Genomic DNA, 26,834 nt, shown 5'->3' with positions numbered 1-26,834 from the left:
AGAGTCTGTAAACCAAAATTCAAGGACTAATGCAGTGCCATCTGCCAGACATATTTCTGAAAGGGTAGAGAAAGTCCACCTTCATCTTACAGGGAATCACCTCCACATTTTTCATGAAGAAAGCATTAAAATTATCCTTTTCCCTTACAAGGTAATCAACTACAATGCATTCTTGGAATGTTCTATTTCTTAGTATCTGTAATTCAGGTATATGAGCACCATTGAAAGTATTATGTTTAGAAATACTTTCCTTGGCATGCTTAAAGGTAGTAGCTAGGAAATCTGCAGAAACACATAGGGTTATGAAAGATGAAGTGCACATTCCAGCATATTTTCTAATAAAATACTTCTATGCCATAAGCTACTGACTAAATTTTTCCCCACAAAGTATGCAACAGCTTACTAGTGAACTGTTTGGGGTTTTTTTGTAAACTTGCTCTTATTTTGTTTTGCAATCCAGAAGTCTGCACTAACAATATTGTAATCCTTATTTAAAAGCCCTGTAAAGTCAAGCAAAGTATTATATAGACTGAGTTCTTCACAAAGAATTTCAAAATGCTACCCAGGAAATAGATTTCTCATGTTTCCATATTCACAAATTATTTTTGTAGGACTGCTCATAATTTTCTGCTTTATTTTCTACTTCAATCTATCTTTAAAACCCTGCAATCATGAACAGTGTTTTACAGAAACTATAGAAGGTTGCATTGACAAGACAATAAAAGCACATTTTTTTTCCTAGTGATGCATCAACTAGCATGCTGAAACTAATACATTCTACAGCCCCATCATCACCCCAAACACTGTGCTTATACAATGTTCTCCTGAGCTATCTGAATTCATATTAAAGCACTGTTCTGCTTGATCACATCTCACTGGAGAACACACAGAAAGATGGAAATACTGTAGTACTTTGTGAAATAATTGTGATTTGCAAAAATGTCAGTGTATTTTATCTGTAAGGAGTGCTCTGCTCCAAGCAGAGAAGACAGCAGGAAAGTTAACACAAAACTAAAAGTAGGAGGTCACAAAAGCAGTATTTTAGAGAGAAGTGACGAAGTCTAGAAGAGGTAGCATAAAGGAAAACAGCAGTAGAAAAGTAGTGAGATAGAGCTATTCAAGTATCAGGAATACAAGTATAAGACATTTGAAGACAAATGGGTGAGAAAGTGAGAGAGAAAGTGTTACAGAGACTGTGTTGTTAAAAGGCAGAATACCAAAGATCAACGTTTTTATTAGCACTATTTAAAAAACAGTGATAATGAAAGGAGACAGAGTGATGAAGCTGGGAAGTTGAAGACAGAGAGGTAAGGACTAAGAATGAAGCTAAAATAGGATGCAGTTCAATCAAAAATGAGTCTTCTAGACATATTTAGTCTTTATTTCAATTTATTGGTTTCAAGCTCATGTCATAAAAAGCAGGTAGATAATTTGCTATTATTTCATCTTTTGAATTGTTTTCAATTGGTTTATTGTCTTGAAGTCCATTTTTTAGCTTGTAATGTAATTTTCTAATCCAAATGTTTATGGGTGAGAAAGAAATACATGCATTTAGCACAAGTGCCAAAGGAAAAAAGCTAAAAAGCCTTTATTATGTAAATTTTTTTGTCTGATGAGTGATATATTCAAACAAGCACCTTTGAATTTTTCCCTCACACAGTACCTCATGCTTAGGGAAATTTCTCCAGAAATGACAGCAAAATATATTACTAACTTCTTGAACCAAGTTAACATCAGTATTCTCTGACTTCTACTTCCTCTTATATTAAACAATGCGACTGCATTATATTCTTGTACCCACCCCCTCCTCAACCTGTCAGCTCATTGCTTCTGCCAGACAAATTCCTGTGGTCTGTGTGCCACTTGCCATAATACAGTCTTTGTTCAAACAGTGAGAATACATTAAACTTCAGAAACATGAGTTTTAAAACATGAGAAATTAGACTGAAAACATAAAGGATGAAAATCTAACACATTCTTACCTATGCAGCTGTAAATACTCTCTGGGCCTGTTTAGAAGGTGAAGGAATCTGTCAACAACCTTGTTTTTCCCAACACCCTGCAATAAATAAATATAATATTAAGACATAATACAGATGTACACATTTAAGGGTTATAAACAAAGAAAAGATAACTTGCCAAAGCTGTTAAAACACTCTCCATACTCCTTTACATGAAAGTACAACTTCAATTCAGTTCAGAGAATTCTGAACACAATTAAATGATATATGTTTTATTTTACATATATTTGCAAAATACTTATCTGTCTTACTAGAAATAACCAGAGGTAGGATTGTATCCCTAGAGTTATGTCACACATGCTGATGCATCCTTTAACTAACACCAGTTTTTCCAGCCTTTCTATTTCATAAAGGTATTGCAAAAATGTCAATGCTAGGAAGTTGTCTTGCATTTAATAGGAAAAGGTCATTCCCAGTGGTTGTAGGAAACATCCTGTAACTGTCAAATGGAGTTTGGGCACAGCCTTGGTAATACTTGCTGATCCTATTCCACTAGAGTTACTAAAAAAGACCCAAATAGAATCAGAATTTGGTTGGAGATAAAACTGTATAATTGTCCTATTGCAGGATGTCTGCAGTAGCAAGCTGTGCAAAATGATGACAGTGGGTTTATTAAGTGAATCAGGTGTTTCTAACACCCTGCTGTGCCCTATAAAATCAGTTCAGGAGCTGGTATTTCAGTTCAGGCCTAACCTGGTCCCATGGAAGGAATTAGCACTTTAGTCTTATCCTAAGAGAATCTGGGTCTTGTATCCAACTGCAGTAAGGAGATTCCCTGCAAAAGTACATTCTTGATCAGCTCTAAAATGCTGATGTTGATGCAGACCAAGATGTAGAAATTCTTATCCTTCCTGCAAGGATGTGGTTGCAGATTTGGGAACTCAGAAGGCCAGTGAGATTACCGAGGGTTGTAAAGGAAAAAGAAAAGGAAACAGTAGAAAGAAAATCTCAGTTGTAGCTTAGCCAAAAGCTGTTTGACAAGACACTGTCCCTTTGCTGAGATTCTCACTCTGACTGCATGAATGCAACTAGTAGTCCACACCAGTGGATAAGAAGACAAATATAACCCACAGAAAGATTAAAAAGATTAGATTAAACCAACTTGAGATTCCCTAATCTGTTTCACTTGGCATTGAAACAGAATAGGAGCATTCAGAGCTGCAAGTTATGGCATTTATGACTGTAAGTTCTAGCTGAATGATGGTAACTGCCAGCTGCAGAATTGCAAACCGCTTAACCTTCTTAAAATGGGTCTCTCATCTGACTACATTTATGAAAATGGACAATCATGCATGTATGTGTAATAGTTGAAACCACTGGAGAGTTCTCACCATGAGAGCAGAGGAAAAAATACCACAGCGCAGACAAGAATAAAACTACCTAGATTCTGCTGCAGACTTGACTCCAGACAAGAGAGCCAACTCAAGTCAGTGCTCTGCCACACGCCTCCTCACAAACCTTCTTCCATCTGATTCTTCAGAAGAATCTACAGCTTTACACATAGGTGTAGTAAGAAGCTGCAACACGCTTAATATCTTTCACCAGTTGTTTCCGAAAAGTGTCACTGGAAACAGTCTCCTACTGCTTTGAAAGGGGATGAAACTGCAGAACTTATAGGACATAACCATTTGGGGGGAAACTTGCAAGTTAGAAATTTTCTCAGAAGCATTAAAAGTAACCAGAAACAGGCTAAGAATCCCCTAGTGGCACACAGTTTTATTCACATGTTTCCTGCTACTTGCAGTCAGATACTTAAAATCATAAATGGGTGAATAAACAGGAATACTCCTAGTGTCAAGCACAAAACACCCATGCTGAAAGTAGCTTCCTTTCCTAAGAGAGTTAATGATGGCTGGGCAGATGTCTGCACACAGTTTCTGTACCAATCCCAAGCAGATTGCATATCCTATTTCGCTGCAGAGTGGGACTCCAGCCAGCTGTGGTAAGTACAAAGATGGTGAAATAGAACAACATATTGAATCAATGTAAAACATACTTAATATCAAAAAATGTGGTTACTGTAATTTAAAAAAAAAATTGGCTTTCATGTGCATTAACTGAAAGTGCATGTGGTTTTTATGTTTATTATAGATTCTTAGAATTATGCCTGAAAGTATTTTCTCAACTACGAAGGAACAGATTTTTCCTATAGAAAGAGGATCATGTTTTTGTATATTTCTATTCATGTTGTTATCACCAAGGGTATTAAGAGGAGAGCACCTCACTTCTAAGAACTCTCAGAGGACACAAGCATGGTCGAGGAGCACTGTGGAGGAAGGGAGAGCACAGTTACTAAAGTAACACAGTGGGAGCTACGCCACGACCACATCTCACCCTTTCTTCACTTTTATTTGTGCATCTCATCAGACTCTCTGCACAGTTCCTTTTACTTAATTTTAAGTATACCTCAATTTCAGAACATCATACATTTTTTAAAAGGTGCATGCAGTATTCAAAAGCCAAAAGGCATTCCCCCCCGGTTTTAAATATTATAAACATGTTAACATTGCCCAACTTCTAGGTTGAACTGCTTCCGAGAGTACATTGTGTGCCTTCACAGAGGCTGTGGTGTACCACATAAAATCCTTGGCTGGCAAGAGTAGCTGGAGCAAAGTTCACGTCAAAGCTTTTTGATTCCATCCCTCTACATTCCTACTTCATAACAAGTTACCACTTCTCTTTGTCTTGGCTACTCCATTGAGAAGTCACAATATAATAAAAAGGAAGGAAGAGACCAAAGATATTCAGAAGAATCTTTAGCACCACTAAGAAAGTGCAAAAAGAGAGTTTGGATGAGTTCATTTCTTAAGTACTATGCATTAATGTAAGGCCCAGAAAAGCAGGTTTATTCCAAATTCACCTGACCTCCATGGGATAAAGAATATGCCTGGTAGTCTTTTTCAGGTGGACAAGAATTGCGGAAAATGGTAACCCATTTTGGAAAAAAAAAAACACACCTCTGAAATGATTTACTGGCACCTAAGAAAAAAGAAATCACAAAATTGCAACAAAGTTATCCTCCTTTCCCCCGCCTGCCAGGGATCAAACTGGATCTTCTGGACATCCACACAGACAGTAGTCAACTATTTAAGCAGAAAGAAACAGAACTACCCTTCACTTGAACATACTTAAAGACTGAGTTGAACTTGGACTGGATTCAGAATATAATCTCACGTAATTTGCAATTATTGTAGCCTGAGGTAAGATTCAGAGGACAAAATAGTTTGCCATTAACACTTGCTGTATGATACTAAATATGCATCATTGCAGTTACTTAATTTAACAGAAATATAAACATGCTAATTAGAGAGAAAATAACATCTGTGTTAGTGTTTCAGCTGAACAGAATAAAAATATTTCAGAAAGCAAATATAAGACAATTTTTATTCCATCAGACATATGGGACAACTGAAATAGAAAAATGGGAAGTAAATATCTGCACTAATGAATAACAAAAAAGAAATTATGCAATCAGAAGACAAAATAATCTCAGTTAAAAATTCTTCTAATTGACAGTGTAAACACTTGCTACCAAGGATGAAATGACTTAATCTTCTGCAGTTTCAAATATAAACACGGTTATTACAGGTCCCAGGAGGCATTTTGCAATTCAGGACACAGATCTCACAGTAGTGGGACAAATTTATCCCCTGAACAGCCCAAACAAAGGCAATAAAGTTATAGTACAAAAGAACTGGTCCCAAATTTTTGAAATTAACAATTTGCCTCTTAAGGAAAAAAAAAATCTAAGCCACACTGCCTCATTTTTATTTTCTTCTAAATGATTTTCAGGTCATACTGAAGCAGCTAAAGAGGTTGCCAGGTTGTGCTCTTCAGTACTGCCCTTCAGCTGAAACACTGCAATCACACCTTCTCCATCTTGGCGCACAGCCATCCTGCATAGCACAGAACCTGTTTCATTACAAAAAGAATGAAACAAATTTTAAAACTGGTAAAAAAGCAGTTTTTCACCTTAGGAAATCTTATTTCATAATTAATTTTAAAATTCCATTATTAGGGAATGAAAGACAAATTTGGCTTATCATTACATTTTAGTATCCAGAACCCTCATGTCAGAGTTCTCAGTTTCTGACTTCACAGAAAGTGTTGTATTGACAATGTCAATATCACAGAAACTTGCAGCTGAACAACGAAAATGTTCAGAAAATGAAAACACTTTTGCTAACATGCAGTTTCTAACACTGGGTCTGGCACTAAACCACCTTCCATGGCCTCAGTTTGCCTGTTTCTGCCAGCAAAAACATTTGCAATGCATGCATTTTGGTTGAGGCTGCTATTTTCAGAACAGAGGATCATATTTCTGGTTTTCTAAAAAAATGTACTGTTATCAGCAAAGTAACAAGCAGCACCTATATAGAATTGTTTCACACACTCCAGGTGTTATAAAGCCCTGCTTGGAACAAACGTGAATAATGCAGTTTAATAATTGCAAAAGGTGTATCACCAGCAGACACCAGACATTGCTACCACAGGACCACTGCAATCGACCCTGTCACTGCTACCTTGTTTGAGTGTTAGCAACAAATTAAAACACTTGTACAAAAGCAGAGGTGGTTTTAAGTCTTGCCCCAGCTGCAATGTACATTTTTATCAGTCACAACAGCAAGTGTTCCGTGGTTTAGTATCTCATTTTTTTATTATGAGTTTATCATCCAGGGCATGCAAAAATTATGGTGACAGCAAAATAATAAGATTTCACCATTAGAACAAATAAACTTAATTCCCTGATAGGAATCATGAATTGAATGCTTTGGATGCATCTCTCACTAAAGGTCTAGATAAGCTTGTAGAGTTTATGTCTTTTTCTGACTTAAAGTACAACTTTCAACCCTGAGCCCTGTCAGGCTAAATACAAGCTTTACATTTCCAGCAAGGTAAGACAACAGTGGTTCAGTGGAGAGGAGCACATGAAAAATTTATAATAGAAAGAATTTGTGTGAAGAAACATTTAAAAAAATTTGATTCTTTTTTAATTCTGGTTCTTCCGTTTAATATGTACAAGCAGAAATCGACACTGTAAGCAGAGACACATTTAAAGAGGATGCCTATTCTCGTATGTGTACATACGGTTATGACTGTAGCAAGTAAAGAAGTATTTTCTGAGTTTTCCGCAACTGTCATACCTAATTCTCTAGACAAAAAATTTCATAGCATCTGGCCCAATTTAGCTCATTTGGAGTTTATTTTCTCCCCACTCATAATAATAATAAAAGATTGGTTCAGGATAGTACATTCCTACCTTGTAGAGGAAACTGCCTATCTTTAAACAAGTTCAGGCAGAAAAACAAGGACCCTTATTTCTAGAAAAGTTAAAATGCCAAGGATTTGCTTTTTCAAGTTTTCTGATGACTGAAATTATTGCACTTATAGTTTGTACTTAATTCAGTTTCACAATGAGTTAGAAATAAGAATATTATATTAGTAGGAAAAATCTAGTCGAGCACGTCATTTTAAGTATTTAAATATTTAAGAAAGACTCAATTATTTTTCCTACTAAATTTTTCAAGAATAAAATAAATTCCTAGTGGGAGCCCAAGCATTCTTGTAAGTTGATCTCTCAGTTAAAGAAAGGCAGCAGCAAGGATGAAATTACATTCCTCTATCAGGAAAATAAATTGGCAAATGTGCCAGAAGGCTGTTACGTTTCTAAGCTCTTTTAATCACAGAATGGTTGGGATTGGAAGGGACCTCTTGAAATCATCTAGTCCAACCCCCCTGCTAAAGCAAGTTCCCCTACAGCGGGTTGCCTAGGATCATGTTCAGGCAGGTTTTTGGTATCTCCAGAGAAGAATCATCCATGGCCTCTCTGGGCAGCCTGTTTCAGTGCTCTGTCACACTCACAGTAAAGAAGTTCTTCCTCATATTCAGATGGAACTTCCTGTGTTCCAGTTTGTGTACATTAACCCTTGTCCTATCACTGGGTACTATCGAAAAGAATCTGGCCCCATCCTCTTGACATTCACCCTTAAGGTATTTGTATGCATTGATAAGATCGCCTTTTCCAAGCTAAACAGGCCCAGCCCCCTTTCTCCATAAGAGAGATGGTTCAGTTCACTCATTATCTTTGTAGCCCTCCACTGGACACAGTAGCCATTATTAATGTATTTGTGATAGTTTTCCCTACTGTGGGCTCACATCAACACTTTACTAAGTGCTTCCAAAGATTTTGTTGTGGTCTTCTTTCAAATTATTTGCAGTATTTATCACCTTTATAGAATTCTTCGTTCTACTTCTGAACAGCTCATTCAGTAAATTTTAAGGCAATAAAATAATTCAGAATTGAGCGGTCTGTGAGCCTTCTCTATCCAGAAGGCCACAAATCCCTTGTAACTAGAAATATTTTGTTTGGTATCTTTAAAGACAACCAACGGTAGCCAAGACCTCACCTATGACTAATAAAGGTGGAAACATCCAACACATCTCTTTACACAACTTCCAAATGCAACAATTTTGGAAATGTTATATTTAACATTTAAAATTGTGAGACAAAATAAAAGTGTTTCAGCCACTGCTATTTTCCAACTTTTTCCACATAAACAAATTCTGTTTATTAACATAGTTTCTCTCATATTTGGCAAAGAAAATCCAAGGTCAAGACAGTAAAAGATAGCAAGTAGTGGCCAATCCACGAACCGCACAATGTCCATCAGGAAAAATTTCACAAGAACGCGGCCTAAAAATTTTCCTTGGTAATAAGAATCAATACTCCAGTCTGTCTCATAAGCCAGACTTCTCTCAGAAGCCACTGCAAGAGCAATATGTAATGACTAAATAAACAGTCATTGCAAAGTTTGGAATAAGTAACCTTTACCGAACAGGGCTCTTGCTGTTCTTTGCCTGTTGGTGTGAAAGTAATAAGCAGCTGCTTACTCTCAGCCAAAGACGAAGCTGCTGTATAGTTGCTTTGAGAAACTATAGATGGTCATTCACTCTCAGACTACAGGTTCACTCAGCAAGCAATATCAGAAGCCATATTTATAGCACTGGCATGTCCTTTACTTGGAAACTATTTCATAGCTGAAAATTCATATCCATCCACTGAACTCAAAGAAACCTGTTCATTTTTATATGAAATGGAAGCACATTCCAGTTAGCATCCAAAGTAAATAAACAACCACTGTAAACAAATATTTAGACAAAGCCACATTGCATGTACTACACTTATGTTGGGCCATACAAGACACAGGGAACACACATGAATGAAGTGTTGTAAAGTAGTTTACTTTAGAAGCTGTTGGTATCTGTTGGTATCTGTTGGTATCTAACACTTGTCTTCAAGTTCTCCTCAGTTTCATTATGAAAGCCAGTCCCTAACGTCCACCAAGATAACTTAATTCTAATTCACTGAATTTCAAAGGGAATTCACTAATTGTCAAAGTCTGTATCTTGAAAAAAATATTGGTAAAAGAACTCTCATCAGTCAGCTCTTAACTAAAATGAATATACAAAAGAGACCACAATTACTTTGAAAAGAGACAGGTCTTAAGATAGCAGGAATTTTCAGTGTGTACATGTGTTATGAAAAAAGAGGCAAAAGTGGAAAACCACATTTAGACACCCAAACAAAGAAAGACTACACCCAAAAAAAGAAAGACTACAGGTCAAGCCTTGCACATTAAATCATAATTGAACAGAGATACTCACTTACATAGGCATAATTTTGAAGGACCAAATTATGTCCTTAGGTATATGCCAACTCATTTAAATATCTAGGAAATTACACAAGCATTCAAAGGGATGTTAGTCATATGTTTTGAAATACCCAGGTTCACAGTATTTGAATTGTCAGTTATTACACTGAATTTCCATGATTCATTTATTCATCAACATGAAGTTTAACAGAAAGGAACTCAAAACAGCACTTTGTATGTCCAAAAAATCATTATCTTTTTCTTCCAAATGTGAAACAAAGCTACACACCGATGTATGTACCAAGCAGTGATACAACCCCACCTTCTTATACACATCAAACTGTTAAAGTAACTGAACAGAAAATAAGAATCCTATTTTTTAATAATTTGCTTTACAAAAAGAGGATGAAAACTCTAATATCTTCAATGTGGAGTTATCTGCACATGGAGCATGAAAGCATAATTGATGTAATATGGTTGCTTTTAAAGTACGTTAATGTGATTCATCACAAGCTGCACAAATTTACAGTAATATATTTAAGGAATTAGTAAGCAATTTCTGAATGGTTAGTGATCATTCCCAAGAAATCAAGAATGATTGCTGTGGTCCTAAAAGATTGCAGAATGGCAAATACAGTGCTTCAAACTTAAAAATAGTATTTCAAAAGGAAAGGTCTGTTGGCCATTTCTTAGTTACACATAAAAACAGTGGAACAAATTAGTAATGAGTAAACCTGGAAGTACTCAGAAGTATGTTAGCAATTAAAAACCAAAACCTTTATTACTGATTTGCCAAAGAGAAACCACAGCAAATCAACTAATTTTCCAACTTAATGGTACAGCCATTCTAGACAGCTGATGTCTAGAATCTAAGCAATATGTTCCAATACTTTGACCCAGTCAGATCTTTTAACACTGTTTTCAATTAGAGATTCAAAAGCCTGGAGAAAATGTGACACACATTAAAGATGAGAATACCACTGCTGGAAAAATACCTTATATCCTAATAATTGTACTCATACAGTCTTCAAAAATCTTCTGCCAAATGAGCCCTGAGTGTACCACTGGGCTCTGCAAGCTCTTCCCTCCCACCTAGAGTTCTACTTGCCAGTGTTGAAGGTCAGCTCTGAGATGGTGTTCCTGCCTCAGTGGGATTCCTTTTGTCCCCCATGCCTTGGGAGCTGCATGTATCCTCAGGTCCTTTCCTTGGTTCCTTCCCAACCTACACTGTGGAAATGCTGTGCCTGGCCCCGTACCTTGTCGATCCCAGCTTGACCTCAGACCTGCCTCATCCCCATGGACCTGTCTGGCAGCCACAGGCACTTGGGTGAACATGGCTGCTATTCCCAGACCTATTATTTTTGCTTGGACAGTGAAGGACTGCAAAACTTGTCATTAAGGACACTGTTCCTGCCTCCCTTCTCCTGTGGTTCAGCCCACTCCTGCTATTCCTTGGCAGCAGGTTCTGCAGGCAATCTGTACTATATAACATTTTAAACACCAACTCAGAAGATGGCATAGACAGCGCTGTTTATGAAAAAGAGTAAACAGATCTTGTTTCATTTATGAAATACATCAATTTCTATTTATGAAAAGATTAAACCTTTTGGGAGAAGCTGGCATCATCCAGCAAAAGTCTACAGAGGTTTCAAGTACATCACCTTTGTAAATTCAAGTAGATAACAAGGATGCTAAACAGATGAGACTGTATATTTTAATATATGCAAACTAATAACAATTAGTATTTTATATTCCTTGCTATATAGGTTAGATCATTAGTGCCTTGTGTTAAACTTTTTCTAAGGGCTATTACAAAAGAGAAACATCTGCTAAAAAATTATTCTATCCTTGCTAAGGAAAAGCTAAGCTAAAGGAAGATTATTTTATGGGGGAAAAACCAACTTGGTTAATAAATAAATAAAGAAATAGCCATCAGCAAAGATACTAGCCATAGACTTAGATAATACTCATGTGTACATCTCTTATCTGCTACTGGAGATTTTAAAGGACAGCTTTGATACATAGCTAAGAAGGATAACCAAAGCCATTAACTGAAGATTTTAATGGTAATGATGTTACATATAACTATTATTGTGTCAGGGGAGGTTTAGGTTGGACATTAGAAAAGGGTTCCTCACCCACAAGGTGGCTGGGCACCGGAACAGGCTTCCCAAGGAAGTGGTCATGGCACTATGCCTGACAGAGTTCAGCAAGTATTTGGAGAATGCTTCTAGGCACGTGGTGATTCTTGAGGCTGTCCTGTGCAAAGCCAGGAGTTGAACTTTTATGATCCTTGTGTGTCCCTTCCAACTCAGAATATTCAGTAATTCTGTGATTAATGTTTTCACTTTTTACTCTGATAGCCATGTAAAAAACATTTAAAGCATTTACATTTTCCACAGATATGTGCCCATAAAACCCCTGGACACTATTAGATAAAGAATTAAAAATTGGATCAAATATCTCAGTAGTAGAAATGAATGCAATTTCAATGAAGCAAAACAGAGATTTAATTTCATTATTAAATAATGAGTTTGTTTCAGGTATTGTAAGAGATCTCTAACTCACCTGGTTGCCAACTAAAAGAAGATGTTCTCCCAGCAGAAAGTCCTTGAGCATATCTTCCATTACCATCATGTGCTAGAGAAACAAAACCACAATTTTCACCCCTGTTTTTATGCTCTCAAGTTTATGCATTTGCTAATGACAGCAGTACAACAGGAACTTTACTTAAAGGATTTGGGGTCAAAAATTTTTGAACTTTATACTTAAAGTTACCTATTTCATAGCAAGAGTCTCTCAGTCAATAATAGCAAAGGCAATATATCCAACAATGACACAATGACACAAAAATACAAACTCCCCACATTTATGTCCTCTGCTGCAACTGATTGTGGGTGCCTGATTTCCCTAAATATATTTAACTGTCTGTAATCACTCCTTGTACGTTTCCTTTTAGCCTAGTTGAATGCTTGTTACCAAGAGTGTAAGAACTTTCTTTAGTACATGCAAATTTTCCAGCAACTGTACTTGGAGGAAGCAAAATGTATCCTAGTAGAACATTAGAGAAACCAAACAGAGAGAATAAAAGACAGCGTACATGTAAATTATACACATATATTTTATTAAAGATTAAACAACAGGTCTAATTAATGAAAAATACACTTTTTCTATTCTAATAAAATTTTATTTTCAAGGAAAATAAAGACAGGAAAACGCATGCTCAAATCTGAAAGTGTTTATATGTGTCTTACGATATGCAGCTAATTATTTTAGGTACATTTTTATTAATTATTAATTATTAATTTATATATGCCTCATTAAAGCCAAAGTGCTTGAGGTGCATTTTTACATATATTTTATATCATAAAAGGTAACACACACTGTACCTCATTTAACCTTATCTTGCTACTCACAAATAATTTGTTTAAAAGGATCAAAAGGATTTAAGGATAATGTGGCAATGCAGACTACTTTACTCGCAATAAAGTCGTGTCTATTTCTCCACTGTATCTAGTAAAAATAGGTCATCTGTAAGTAGGTCAGTCAACCTACTTAGAGAAATGAATGCTTGCCTTTAAATAAACATAAATTTTTTCACATTATCATCTCATCTCTAGTGCTTGATTAAAAAAGAAAATAATTAAAAATCAGTAGCTTTCCTGTAATTTCTGAGCATAGAAATGCTCATGTTTCTATGTGAAGGATATTTTACATTTCCAAATCTCTCTAGAACACAGGCTGGGGGTGAAGAAAGAAACTCTTGTAAATACAGTGCAATACCACAAAATCCTAGCCAGGCACGTCAAAAGACTACTGAATACTCAATTCACGATTTAATGAGAGTACTTCAAGGCAAATTATTATATTTTCTGGCATGTGTATACACTGGACATTCATAACTGATGAAAATAATTTTGACCAGATACAGGATAAATTCTAGGAAGCCAGTTTACCACACACATTGATTGCGTTCTTTATCTTATTGCTAGGGCAAAATACATCCTTCTGATGACTTCTTTTTTAATCCTAAATTGAATAAATATGTGTACATTATGGTTTCCCTGCAAAGCACCTTAGCCACAAGAGATATTATGTATTGATACTACTTCTTTTCTGGTTTGGTTGGCACTAGGACTTAAATTAGCGTGCAGACATTTAATATTAGTTACTTACACAAAGGACTTGTAAGTAGACATATCAATATTGTATCACCTTTTGCCTTTATTCACCCATGTTCCCCAACACTTGGCCTGAAAATGGCATTTGGCGTATTACCTAAAAAACTATTTCCATCCCTGTGCCACTTGTTCTGGACCAACAGCAGTGTTCCACAGTAATATCAAATTTCACTGGAACATGAATTGTTTCAAGACCAAACATAGAGAGGCAAAAACCTATGCATTTCATTACATTGTGCAGCACTGCAAAGGGCTGAGGACATATATTTTTCTCTGTTTCAATTTGTTTCTGTGGTTTCTAGAAAATGGAGATGTACTGCACTAAACTCAAATCAAATTTGTTCTGCAGTAGGTTTTGCTAAATGATCATTACAGCACTGGAATGACCAAACTACAAACCAGCAATGGAATATAAGAGTAGAATTAGTTTAGAAATGGGAACAGCTATCCTGACTGATATTTGGTTGCTGTTTCCTTCAGCATTTAGAGGGCAGGGACAGATACAGAGCTACCAGGGACAGATACAGAGCAGGTCATTCTCTGCAGCATTTTTAACAGAGGTTCCCTAAACAACATCTGAACACAGGTTGTTTACAGTTTTCTGAAGCTATAAGCAAGAAGGTGGAAAAAGCAATGCTAGCAGAACTCAGGATTTCATTTCCCACAGGCTCAAATTATGTAATTTATCGAAATGGCAACACAGAATAAAATCTCACACGAAATGTTAGTGGGGAAGATGAAGAAGTCTGTCATCTGTTCCCCTTGCATGGCCTGTCATCACCTTCAGTAGGTGATACCCGTGTAGCATAGTCTTTCTGTGGAGAAATTGCAAGTGAGGTAGGAAAAAAAGAATAGGAAAGGAGAAGTAAGCAAATCCACACCAGCTCCCTAAATGAAAAATCTTCGACAAGATCATACTATCATAGTGGCCTTTCAGTAGTAAAATATTCTAAAGGTAACCCAGAGGGTCAGTCTCTTTCGAAGGATACCTTGTCTGACAGTTTTGAGGCTCCCACGCTAGACGGAGAAGAAAGCTGCTGTACACCTACCTCTATTAAAGGGATGTGGGAGAAACAGAAACTAAAAAACCTGCAGTCACAAAGCCCTTCCTTTTCCTTTAACTCACTAATCACTCTTACTCTTCACTACTACTAGGAACCTAGTGAACACCTAGTCATTAGTGAAGACTAATGACTAATTAATAAGAAAAATTAATTAAAAAGAAATAATTAACAATCCTAACTAATAACTCATTTACTAATTACTCTTCCCCTTGCTTTTCAAACATGCAATGTTAATCCTGTTGAAAGGGAGGGTACTGGGTCTGGCTGAGATGGAGTTCATTTTCCCATTGCAGCCCTCACAGTGCTGTCCTTTGCTTTGGTACCTAGAAAGGTGTTGACAACACACCAGTGTTATGGGAACTGCTGAGCAGAGCTGGCACAGCATCAGCACTGTCCCCAACATTCCCCCCATCAGTAGGTTGGGGATAGGCAAGATCCTGGGAGGGGACGCAATCAGGCCAGCTGACCCAAACAAACCATACCATATGACATCAGCTCAGATATAAAAGCTAAGGAAAGGAGAAGGAAATGGGAGGCATTTGTCATTTACAATGTTTGCCTTCCCACTATGCGTGCTTCCTGGGAAGTGGCCAGAGATCACTTGTTGATGGGAAGTAGAGAATAAAATTACTGGTTTTTTCTCTTTACTTGTGCATGCACAAACTTACACTTCTGCTTTAGTAAAATGCCTTATCTCAACCTGAGAGTCATTTTCCAACTCATTTTCTCTCCTCTGTCCAAATGAGAAGGGGGAGTGATAGAGAGGCTTGGCGGGCACTGGGCATCCAGCCAAGGTCAACCCATTACAGGGAGGTAAAACTTTATGCAAAAGGCCCGTAAAATACAGCTCAGGATGCAATCAACAATCCAGTTCTAAGAGTGGATCAGTCCAGCAGTGGTAAGACAAAAATAAAACCAGTCAATGCAACATCTGATCAAATAATTCTGAATAAAATTCAGTTCAGACTCTGTTAGTTCATATTTTATTAATGTTCAACAGACTGGTTGTAATCTCTTCACAAAGGGATGAAGACACATCTGAAATGATCACCAAACGCTGTGAGAAAAATCTAAGCCTAAGGAAACTACTTCAGAAATATATCATTAAAATTCAGTTAGTACGTTATTTACTATATATATGAGCATACACATTAGTATAGCAAACAGAAAAAAAATTTTGTAACTCAGAAGTCAGAGATTTGTACTTACTTGTGCGTTTTCATAAAACAAAACATCAGGCACTTTCATTTTCTCAGCTGAGTTATAAATTGGCATTGTCACAGACCCTATCTTCAGAATCCCATTGTTTATTTCACCTGGACATTTTTCAGGAAAAAAGCAAATGCGTTACTTACAACATCCTCTAAGGAGACATGCAATCAACACCCAATATTCATGAGTAATGATTTACAAATTTCAACAAGGCTGTGTTAAAATTTCTGATTTCTGCCTGAAGAAAGAGAACACTTGGAAGAGTATCTGTTAACAAGAGGTTGCATTATCATGAATTTGAATTCTCTTTCAAACTGCAAAGAAGTGTATTACAATAAGTGATGAAAAAATGATCTTAGGGGAAAAGTATCATAAGAAATATCAGCAGTTGTGACTGCTGCCTTGGTTTAATTTCACACTCTCACTGTGTTATTGGAATATCACCAGTACTGTTAGGCTACATTTCTGCAACCCACAAGTTTTCCCACTCTCATTCTTCCTTCTCTCTCCTCCTGTCCCACTGTGAAGTGAGGCGTGAAGGTGAGCGAACAAGTGGCTGTGTAGGTGGTGGAGCCAACCTGCCACAACAGTATAGAGCCTCTGTTAATTCTCTCTTTCAGCACTGCATTTCTGCTCAAATGGGTTAATGCCAGAATATGTCACGTTTATCATTTTGGTGAAAACTGGCTAAATTTGTGCTAGTTGAAATAACCTTTGACTACAGCTCTGAGAGAAAAAGTACACTAGAAAAATTTCTTAGATCAAAAGAATCATAAATTCTGTCCTTAGGAAACTAACAACTAAGTGTAAATAATAATCTATGCATTAAAAACAGTAGTAATTTTTTTATACTAATTTCCTAATCTGGTATGGTGTAAAACTGAAAATAGCCTAATTTCTAGACAGATGTTTTTAGTTGCTCACCTTTATGGCATGAAATAGGGAAACACAGAAAATTCAAGGTAGCATCACACAACTGGCAACAGTTCAAATAATATATATAACAATACATAGATGGCTGCATATATATGCATATACATGTACATATGGTTGTACATATATATTATACTGTACATAACAGAAACTTTAATTTATACATTAAAATATCTCTGCATTTACATATGTACTTTTATATAACACACACACAAATAAGCCTATAAAACTAGAATCCACATGAATTAAAACCAAATATGTGTTTACCATTGCAAAGACCTAACAGTAAAAACACAGAAGTCAAATACATCACAGAAGAATGAGAGCAGAGGTAACGCTGGTGAAGCACAGTAAAGGAAACATTTAGTGAATGGAAAATGGCAAATTACAGTGTGCTGCCTGACAAAAGATATCAAAAGATGGAAGGGGGTCATACATCAATGAGAAAGGAGAAATGAGAAAAATGGCAGAGGCAGAAATACATGCATAGCCCTGAAGGTTACTACAAATGAATACAAGTTGGATGAGCTAAAGAAACAAAGATCTGCTCAATAAAGGTGACATGTAACAACCACAACAATTTAAAGAGAATAAAAAGAAGAGAAACTAACAAAGAAGCGCGTGCCAGAATGAAAGCAAATCATAACACAAAATTACAAGAGTCTCAATGAGAAAAAGGTAGATTTTAACATGGGAGAGAAAGAAGCAATGATAAAAAAAACAGAACAGAGAAATATTAAGATCAAACCAAGGTTGTAACTGTACAGAAGACTAGCTATCAGTGACAAAAAGAAAAAAAAAAGTAGTATTAGAAAGCCTGAGACAATGGATCTTCTAGACTGAGGAACACAAATATGATGGAGAACAAAATTCCATGAGCTGGGAATATAGCAGACAATACAAAAGTATCAACACATTGAGAGCAGAAATGCATTCCATAGAACAAAGTCACCTTTATATGTTCAACAATCTAAGTAACATTCACGAAGAGCAGGAAAGAAGACAGCACAAACTTACATGTGTAATCCTTTTCCTCCAGTTTCTTTGTGTTATCTGGACTCATTTCAATACCAGAATCCTGAAGATTTTTATGTAAAGCTGATCTAGCGAGATTTGGCAGAAACCTAAAACAAGAGAAATAATGGGGATGTTGTATTTTAAGTATTTTTCTTTTAAAAGTTTCCAGCATTTTCTGTAATCTAAAGATTAAATCTGACAATTTACCTGCAAGTCCAAACCCCAAATATCTATTCCTTTCACACCCAAATAATCTTGCACATTTCACATATCCCTAAGGAGAGGAATTGAGCTTAATTCATAGGCAATGAACCACATTTGTGGTTGGGCACTTATTTTGAAAGGCTTCAGTGTTATTTATTTCAATATTTGTAATGTAGGATGGATTAGGACTTGAGGTACGTAATGTCCTTATTCTGCTGCCAGTAAGAGCTACAGCAGAACTAATGTTTTTTCAGAAATACCTTTTCTCTTGATCCAGTTGACTTGGACCTCGGGTTCCAAAGAGAAAGAGTGAGCTCTGAGGTGTTCAGAACCAGGCCCTTTCAGTTTTCCAGACCTTTTGATAATAATAATTTGTTTTCTTTTGATAACGGGGGAAAAAAAAACCACCAAAAAATCCACCAAAATGCAAGCAAACCAAAGGCCACAAAAGAAAAACCAAACCCAACAAAACTCTAGATGTTCCTAGCTTTCCTAGATACAGCTTTTAGAACTGAAACTAACTCTCCACAAAACATCAGTTATCCTAGACATTAATATGGCTCTGCTTTGAGTGTTTTGAAACAGTGAAGTAATGTGATAATGGCAATCTATTTATATAATGTAATGAAGTATCTTCATAAAGATGAGAAAGAGTACAAAGTCCTTTCTACTTACCTTCTAGGTTTGAGAATATCACAGAAATATTTTTAAAGAAATTACAGACTTCAAGGAACAAGACGGCAATTGTATTATCCATTTAAATGCATTAAAAGCTATCTTGAATGTTAGCAACTGATCAAAAAGCTCTTGAACTTCCACCTAGACTAGCAGGCCTACCTGGAAAGGCAGGCTTTATTAACAGCATCATAAAGGCTTTCATCTGGATGTTGTGACAGTCGACGACAAATTCGCAATAGTTGTCGAGTAGATAAAAATGAAGCCAGTGACTGTGCCTGTCAAAAAATACAAGATAGTTTAATTACTTGATCTGTGTGAAGGATTTAAATCAAACAAGTCAGGAGAAAAACATAAACCAAAAGGAATTATTTCAATTTTTCTCCTAGTTCATAGATTCTTTGTGCCTTCTACAGCAACTTCTGCTTTTTAATGGGCAAGCTTGTAATTCTGTATTTTTTGCAATAAGTCGCTGTCACGGAAATCATTATGTCATCAAAAGATTAGCCTTATGATTTCACTTGGTAAGCAACAGGAAGAAAAATGTGCTGTGAACTGAATTTTATGTGCAATATAAAACCTAACACTAAACAATATTAACAATAACAAGGAGGTTAGGATCAATATGCTAAAAACTCGTCTGCTTTTCACAAACTGAACATGAGTTCCATATGTAATGCTCTGGAAAAAGGGTCTGGCAGATTCTTGGACGTATAAACAAGACAACACTGGGCAGCAGTAAGGAGATTGTATCACCTCTGCACACGCCTTCTGGGCGGGTCATTACTGGAACACTGTGTCCTTTTCTGTTGTCCACATGTTAAAATAAATGCTAAAAACTGGACCTGATTCAGCAAAGATTTACAGAAATTATTCAAAGCTTGAGAAGACAGATCTCAAACACACAGAGTAAAATTTAAAAAACAAACAAACAGAACCTCAAAACAAGTGACAATGTATTTAAAGAAAGAGATAAAGACTGAGAAAAAAATCATTCTATAATTATATCTGCCGGATGAAGGTATCTAATACAAACAGGTTCCTTATTTTAGCAGGAAACACACAACAATGAGCATGATCTGATAAGTCACGCCATGCTTTGCCTGGGTCAAGTGAAATATTTTAATTAGATAATTTCAAAATGTTTCATTTGGGTTCATATACATGATTTCTAACTGTATCAAAATTACCTTAATATATACTGCGATTTCAACTGAAAAAAAAAGTCTTGATATTTGACATCCAGAGGAAAAAAATAGAGAAAAGCAACATTTCAAGAAGTTCAGAGCCTTTTTAACTCCCCTTATTAATTTTTGAGCATGAGAAATGCCTTAACCCAATTCTTTCCCCTGAAAAACTACCACATTGGCAAAAAGGCATTTATATTAAAAAAAAAAATCAGTTCTATGAAATTCTACAAAACTTGTCTCAAATTATGAGAAAGCAAAGAACAATACCTTTTAAGCATAGGTCTGAGCAATGAGCAAGAATTCTTTAGACTGAGCTAACTGCAAAGATTACTACTCCTCCTCCTGCTTTCACTGATAGAAAATTGTGAAGCATCTTCTGAACAATCATAGTTCACCACCCAGCACTGTGGAGACTGTGATATAAATGACGGCATTTCATGTGTTATTTCAAGATCTGCTCAGCCAAGCATGAAGCAAGGGCAAGGGAGAGGAGCAAGTGCTGTATCCTTGCTATTCCTACTTACTAGCCAGAACTCTCACTGCCTTTGGAGATCATACTCTCTTCACAAAAGTATCTTAACTGAAAGGTTCCTAAGCAGAGCAAGTTTTGGCAGATAGGCAATAAATCACAACCTATGAGACTGCATTGATGGAGAAAAGCAGCTGGGCATATGAAATGAGGTAGTGTATTTCATATGTCATGCCACCTTGATTAAGTCCAATCTGTAGGGACGTGGGCATATAAATTCTAAATAATATATAGGTTCAGATCCTGCACTGAAATAAATAAGCACGGAGGAACAGGACGGACCACTGAGGAAAAGCTGCATTACGTCTTTTGGATACTTGCAACTGGTAGTTAAAATTTTGGTAAGAAAATTTCCTCCTTTCTTATATGGTTTGCTATTTTTTAAATTGAACAACCATAAGCTCAAAATTGGGTTAGTGACACTCTTTGTAATATATACCTATGAGACATCTAATTCAACAGGATCTTGATTGTGGTCTCCAGATTCTCTTGTAAATCAAGCAAACAATTACAACGACGCAGACAACACCTACAGAGTGAACAGTCTACAGGTACTCTATTTTTAACAAAATCACTCTAAACAACGGTTAATATTTCAGGATTATCTCTGGCAGAGATTTATTTATTCAGGTAACTCTATAAATAGCCTAACATACATAAGGCACACATTTCAGCTCTCTGCACAGGTGTGCTATTCTCGACATGTCTTATGTCACTGCTGATCACAAGAATCCTCCCTCGAACCATACTGTGACTCACTTCTTAGCCAACATCATATAATTCATTTAGGTAATTCACAATTCTACAGATAACCACAAGTCTATATTTGGAAAGGATTTTTGTAATGCTCTGTTTAGGCATGGTATGTGTCCAAGTATGCCAAAAACAATACACTTATACATTAGATATAGGAAGCTAAATAGATAATAATAACAACTCTGTCCCAACAGTGTAATTAAACGTCTACCTTTTCACTTACCTTTTTTAAGCTCAAAAGAGCATAACAGCCTCTTTCAGTTTCTTAAATAGTAAGACTGTAAAAACTATTAACGAAGTTAAAATCATAAAAACTAAAGACAATGAATTTCCATACCAGTTAAACTCCTGGACTCCAGTAAAAATGTTTTACATTTTAGTTACATCAAAAACATGCAGTGTTTTAGTTGCCATAGCAATAATTTCTTTTTCTTTTCACTATGACTTAGCTGTATCTTTTTAAGGAATTTTGTGGTCACTTTGTCAGTAGAACTTATTTTTCTTGACATGTCATCTTTAATAAATAGCCTATAGCAGTAACACAGCCAGGAGTTCTGGAGCTTTCCCTTTCCCAAATCTCTGCTGCTGCCCACCGGCATTTATAATGTCCAGGTAGCTCCTATTGCCCAAAAAGCCTCAACAATGTCATCTATCAAATTTCCAATTACTAAAGTGAAGTAATCAAAATGTATTTGAACGCACATACCTATTCAAAAGGCATCTCACCATGTTTCACTGTGAGTCACATATCTAAACTCACTGACAACATGTGTACTGTTCTTCTTGATTCCCTGGAATTCAAGCAAATTCCTAAAAGCTTTACTTATGCAGACTCCAAATATGTACATCATAAATCAAAAAAGTTTAGATTATGCAGTACAGTAATTGCCAGTAATAATTTTCTGGGGCTGGTTTTCCACTCAGTTGACCCTTGAAATAACACTATAGCTTAGCATGTTATACCCAGCCTTTGCTAAAACAGTCATAGCAGGAGATAGTAAATTTAAGGAGAAGAAAAAAAAAAAAAGAAAAAGGGCTCACTGTGGCATCATTTGTCTCTCGAAGCTTGTGCGTTAACGACAACAACTGCTCCACAGCAACACTGGGTACATTTGGAATCTGAAAGAAAAACGGCATTAATCATACTGCAAGATATGCAAGTTCCACATACAGCTATACTCAGATGCAATGAGCACACAGTTGTCACAGTTGCTTTGTGATGAAGACTACTTTCTTATTACAGTATCATTTAATATCACAATAAGAATAATACCATTAAAAGAAAAGCAGATACGCTGCTTTGATAAGATGTGAAAAGTAACTCATTTATGCTACAGTGAAATAGCAAGATATTTCTTTATGTAGCAAATAAACCTGTTCAGTAGGTGGTAGTCAGTAAGTGCCTAAAATACTGAATATACTTACCATTTTTTTAATAACTTCAATTTCTTCACTCTTGCTTAAAGATCGAACATTATGAAAAAGAAACAGTGTCAAAAACTCTGGACCCAGCCATTGTTGGGTACTACTTCCAATGACAGGAGGTTCTGCTAAGACCACTATTCTGAAAGAAGGATGGATAGGAAAGGTAGACCTACAAAAAAAAAAAAAGAGTTTAAAAATGCATTACCTGGCTTAAGCAGTGAATATCAAATTTAAATTTTACAACAGATGAAAAAGAGATAAATTATTGTACTGAATCATATAACAGTATATTCAGACCATTTGCAATGCAACTTTGTTAAAAAAAAAGGTTGCAAAATGGGACTTGCAATTTAAAAAAATTTACGCATCTTTTTATGTTCAGAAGGGCACCCAACTAAGCTACAGTCTACTGTGTTGTATATCTGAAATGGACACATCTCACTCATCTGATGGACTTTTTCAAGTGCTTTACCTAAAGCAGAATGTCTCACAGGGAGAAAACAAGACCTACCAGAGCTGCAGTAATGAGTAACTTCTTGTACTCAATTAGACTGACAGAAAGGATGACACTGTAGAAACCGGCCTAGATACCATGAAAAGACAAATTTAGTAAGAGTCTAGGAGTATTCCCCTTACAGATGTTCTTTGTGGCCCTTGGAAGATCATCTAGACTCTTAGCATGAGATTAATATGCCTAACTTTATAATACTCCTGAAAGTTATGCTTCAAAGACCAAACCAATCACCTCACCCCTGGCTCATTTTAGAGTCAGCATGAGGAGACAGGTCTCTCAAAAGACAGATTATGACTTACAAGAATTTAAGAATTGCTGTCCTGCATCCTTAAATCTACCCATCCAACTACATGTACCATTCCTCATTACGACAGCTGGAGATACTCCTTGGGGAAAGCACAGATGTCTAGCCACTACCAGTAGTCTATCCTCCTCATACTCGCCTAGCACCTACAACCATATCTTCAAGGATATCAGAGGGTAGATATCTATGTGCTTTAATGTCCGTTTACCCACAAATTTGTCTAACACCCTTCTGAACTTCTTCATCCTGTCACTGCCTGTGACAACATATGACAACATTATTACTATTGTTTTTTAAATCTTTATGGAACTGACCCGCTAGCTTCAGCCAGTGTTCCTCAGTTCTCACTGCATGATTAGATGACTAATAGTCACCTAATGAAGATAACGGGAGCTTACAACGCAAACTTAAATATACAACTTTTAGATGTGTTAGGGCACTAAAAGACCACTGCCTTTGATTTTGGTATCTTTGTCTTCTTCACACCTTTTTTATTCTTTATTTATGTAATATTTTCACCTCCTCTGACTGGACATTCATGGGTACTCATCAATTGGCACAAGTGCATGATCTCTAGAAGCAGAAGAAATAATAGAATAACAAGTCAGATACAAAAGCCAGTCAAATTGTGTGAGGAGGGCCTGTTTTCAACAACTAATTTTACAGTACTTTTAGATGCTCATTTGGAAAAAGCAAGAGACATTTAATTAGGCAACATATTGCTGTTACCATGTCATTTTCTTTATAAATTACTGAAGACATAGATCAACAAATCTACTGCTGTTCGTCACAACAATAAACCTGTGATACAACAGGGCAGTCACAGCAGTCTCTTGTATCAAAGCAAACTAAGGCAGTAGCATGAGTTATTCTCAGCTGAAAGTCATAAGCCTAGAAGCTACTCCCTGATTGATAAAAATAGAAATAGATGTCTGAAAACATCACATGAAAGAGGAACCAATGGGAATGTCACTGTCACTAAGCATAAAAAAAGGTCAGGGAACAGTAGCCAACCTTATTATAGAAGAAAACATTTCCTAGATAGGATAAATACATATACTTACAGACTTGCCTTTCTCTACATTACTAGGAAGAAAAACAACCCTTCTCCAGAAATCCATCAAATTCTAGCCCTTCTGCAGTACCATAAGAGAACACAAGAAGTAGTCAACTTTCCTGGTAAAGGAATCACATTTCTTTTGTATCACCTCCTTGTCACTGTCTAACTCAAGGGGCACCATGGGGACAGCCAAGAAAAGCATAGAAAGAAGTGGGAGGAGAGTAGATGCAAAGTCAGAGCAAGCTAATTTGGTGATATCAGTTAAGTTCACTGACTAATCTCTATACTTGGACATATCACAACATCACTGTTGTAGGCATCCAGTTTGTAAACATGAATAAAACTATTTGGCTACTTCAAAAGCCTATTGTTTGGACTGACGTTTGCAATGTTGAAAATGTCAAGCTAAGTGTATTATTAAAACAAATGCCACAAATTACTCAATCCTGCAGTTCTCTGAAAGTTTCCATCAGCACAACTGAAGAGCTTCAAAGTTATTCCATCACATTATAGATCAAGACTCTAAAGGAATATAATATGGAGAGCTCCTATGTGGAGCTGTACTTTATAGAAAAGAAATCTTTGACATGACAGGAAATCTTGTGTTTTTTGCAAATGAAGGCCAAGTAAGTGTATCTTGTTAAAAACCTGGCATCTTTCAATTAATGAGCCTCAAACACAGTGGGAAGATTTGGTGTTAATTGATTCAGGCAAAGAGTCTCTATCCTTCTCTCTATCAAATATTTATTGACAACACAGGCAGCAGAGCACTCTCCTAATAAAATGAGTGTCCTTCTTTTGACATTACTGTTTAATTCCAACCAAGGATTACCACCACTGCTCTTGAGAGGCAGATCAGAACACAGTGTGGGCAATTTTAGGGGAAGATTTTCTTGTTATTGACACATGGTTTCGAGCAATTGAAGTTTCTCAGAAAAAAAAAGAAATACAATGCAGAATGGCATTTCTAATGCCACTATGCAAAACCAAACTATTTTTGTTTGTCTCTTCCTGTAAAATGATTTAATAAATCGCATTTTCTATCAATTTTTATGAGTTGGGAATTGTTATAATACTAGGACCAAAATTACCTATTGTTACTTTCTTGCTGTATTTCTTAAATTTCACCGCAGTCTAAAATTAACAAATAACTTTATCTTAAAATTCACTAAACTGGGAAAAAACCAAACCCCTCAACAACAAATGAAGTAAAAGCTAAAAAATGTAAGCAATTAAAAATTCTATTGCTTGATAAAGTCACTCCCTGCCACACTTCATATTTGCCTCATCTACTGTGTGTTCCCTTTCAACCTAATTGCATGGAAAATAATTCACTGTCTGCAAGGCATTAAAACCATCATGAATTATGAGTGACTTCTTTTAGCTTTTCAACTATCCTATTACATATCTTCTTCTGAATTTTCCTATAATAGCTGCCTTTCTGCTCACCACAACAAGGACTTCACATCTGCGTGTGTGTGTGTGCGCATGTTCTGGGGGGTATATCCACACAAACAGGTTAAAATACTTCATCATGAGATAAACACTTCACTGCTTGTCTTGCAAAGGCTGTGTGCTATCTTTACAGTATCTGTCTTGGTGACGTAATGGATGATTATAGAAGAAATTCTATTGCAGAAATCTTGGATATGTACAGTACCTGAACACACTTTCTCTTAATCTCTGAACCTGGTTGGGGAAATGAATAAGGTATCAGCATCTATAATTTCCTTCTATGTAAAATATCTTGAAGGACCATCTGTCACTTTCTCAAGGGCTGCTTTTTTTTCTTCTCCTTAAACTCATAAACAAGAATTCTTAGTCTCCTCAAATGAATGAATGTTATCTTTCCATGTTTGCTAACTTCACAGCCAAACTAGCATAACAAAAAAATAGAGGAAAAATGACAGTGTGGCCAGTATTAGTTACCTTGTAGCTTACAGGCTTTCAGCAGGCCAAGGAGTATCCCAAAATCAAGGGCAAGGGCAACATATTGCTTGCACTTGTCAGTCCTGAGAGAGCTATTGCACTCACCAGTCTCAAGCTCTTCTTAGAAAAATGGTAATTTTTATACAGATGTAGAAATGTAATGAAATA

At 36.2% G+C, this 26,834-nt stretch overlaps 1 protein-coding gene across 1 annotated transcript in view; it reads right to left on the bottom strand.

Annotated features, from left to right (window-relative positions):
* Positions 1-26,834, bottom strand: part of VWA8 (von Willebrand factor A domain containing 8) — a 185,190-nt gene that overhangs the window by 96,517 nt on the left and 61,839 nt on the right. Inside the window, exons 15-21 of the mRNA XM_051778665.1 lie at positions 22,860-23,028; positions 22,476-22,553; positions 19,122-19,237; positions 18,081-18,187; positions 16,128-16,234; positions 12,242-12,313; positions 1,983-2,059 (exon numbers count right to left, since the gene is read on the bottom strand). Of these exons, the coding sequence (XP_051634625.1) occupies positions 1,983-2,059; positions 12,242-12,313; positions 16,128-16,234; positions 18,081-18,187; positions 19,122-19,237; positions 22,476-22,553; positions 22,860-23,028 (726 nt within the window). The remainder of the gene's footprint in view (positions 1-1,982; positions 2,060-12,241; positions 12,314-16,127; positions 16,235-18,080; positions 18,188-19,121; positions 19,238-22,475; positions 22,554-22,859; positions 23,029-26,834) is intronic.

Source organism: Manacus candei, unplaced genomic scaffold, assembly GCF_025592945.1.
Source record: "Manacus candei isolate 608988 ecotype Guabito, Panama unplaced genomic scaffold, ASM2559294v1 h1tg000014l, whole genome shotgun sequence".
NCBI lineage: Eukaryota > Metazoa > Chordata > Aves > Passeriformes > Pipridae > Manacus > Manacus candei.
Note: the sequence above shows the minus strand (reverse complement) of the source record. Positions and strands in the feature narration are given on the sequence as shown.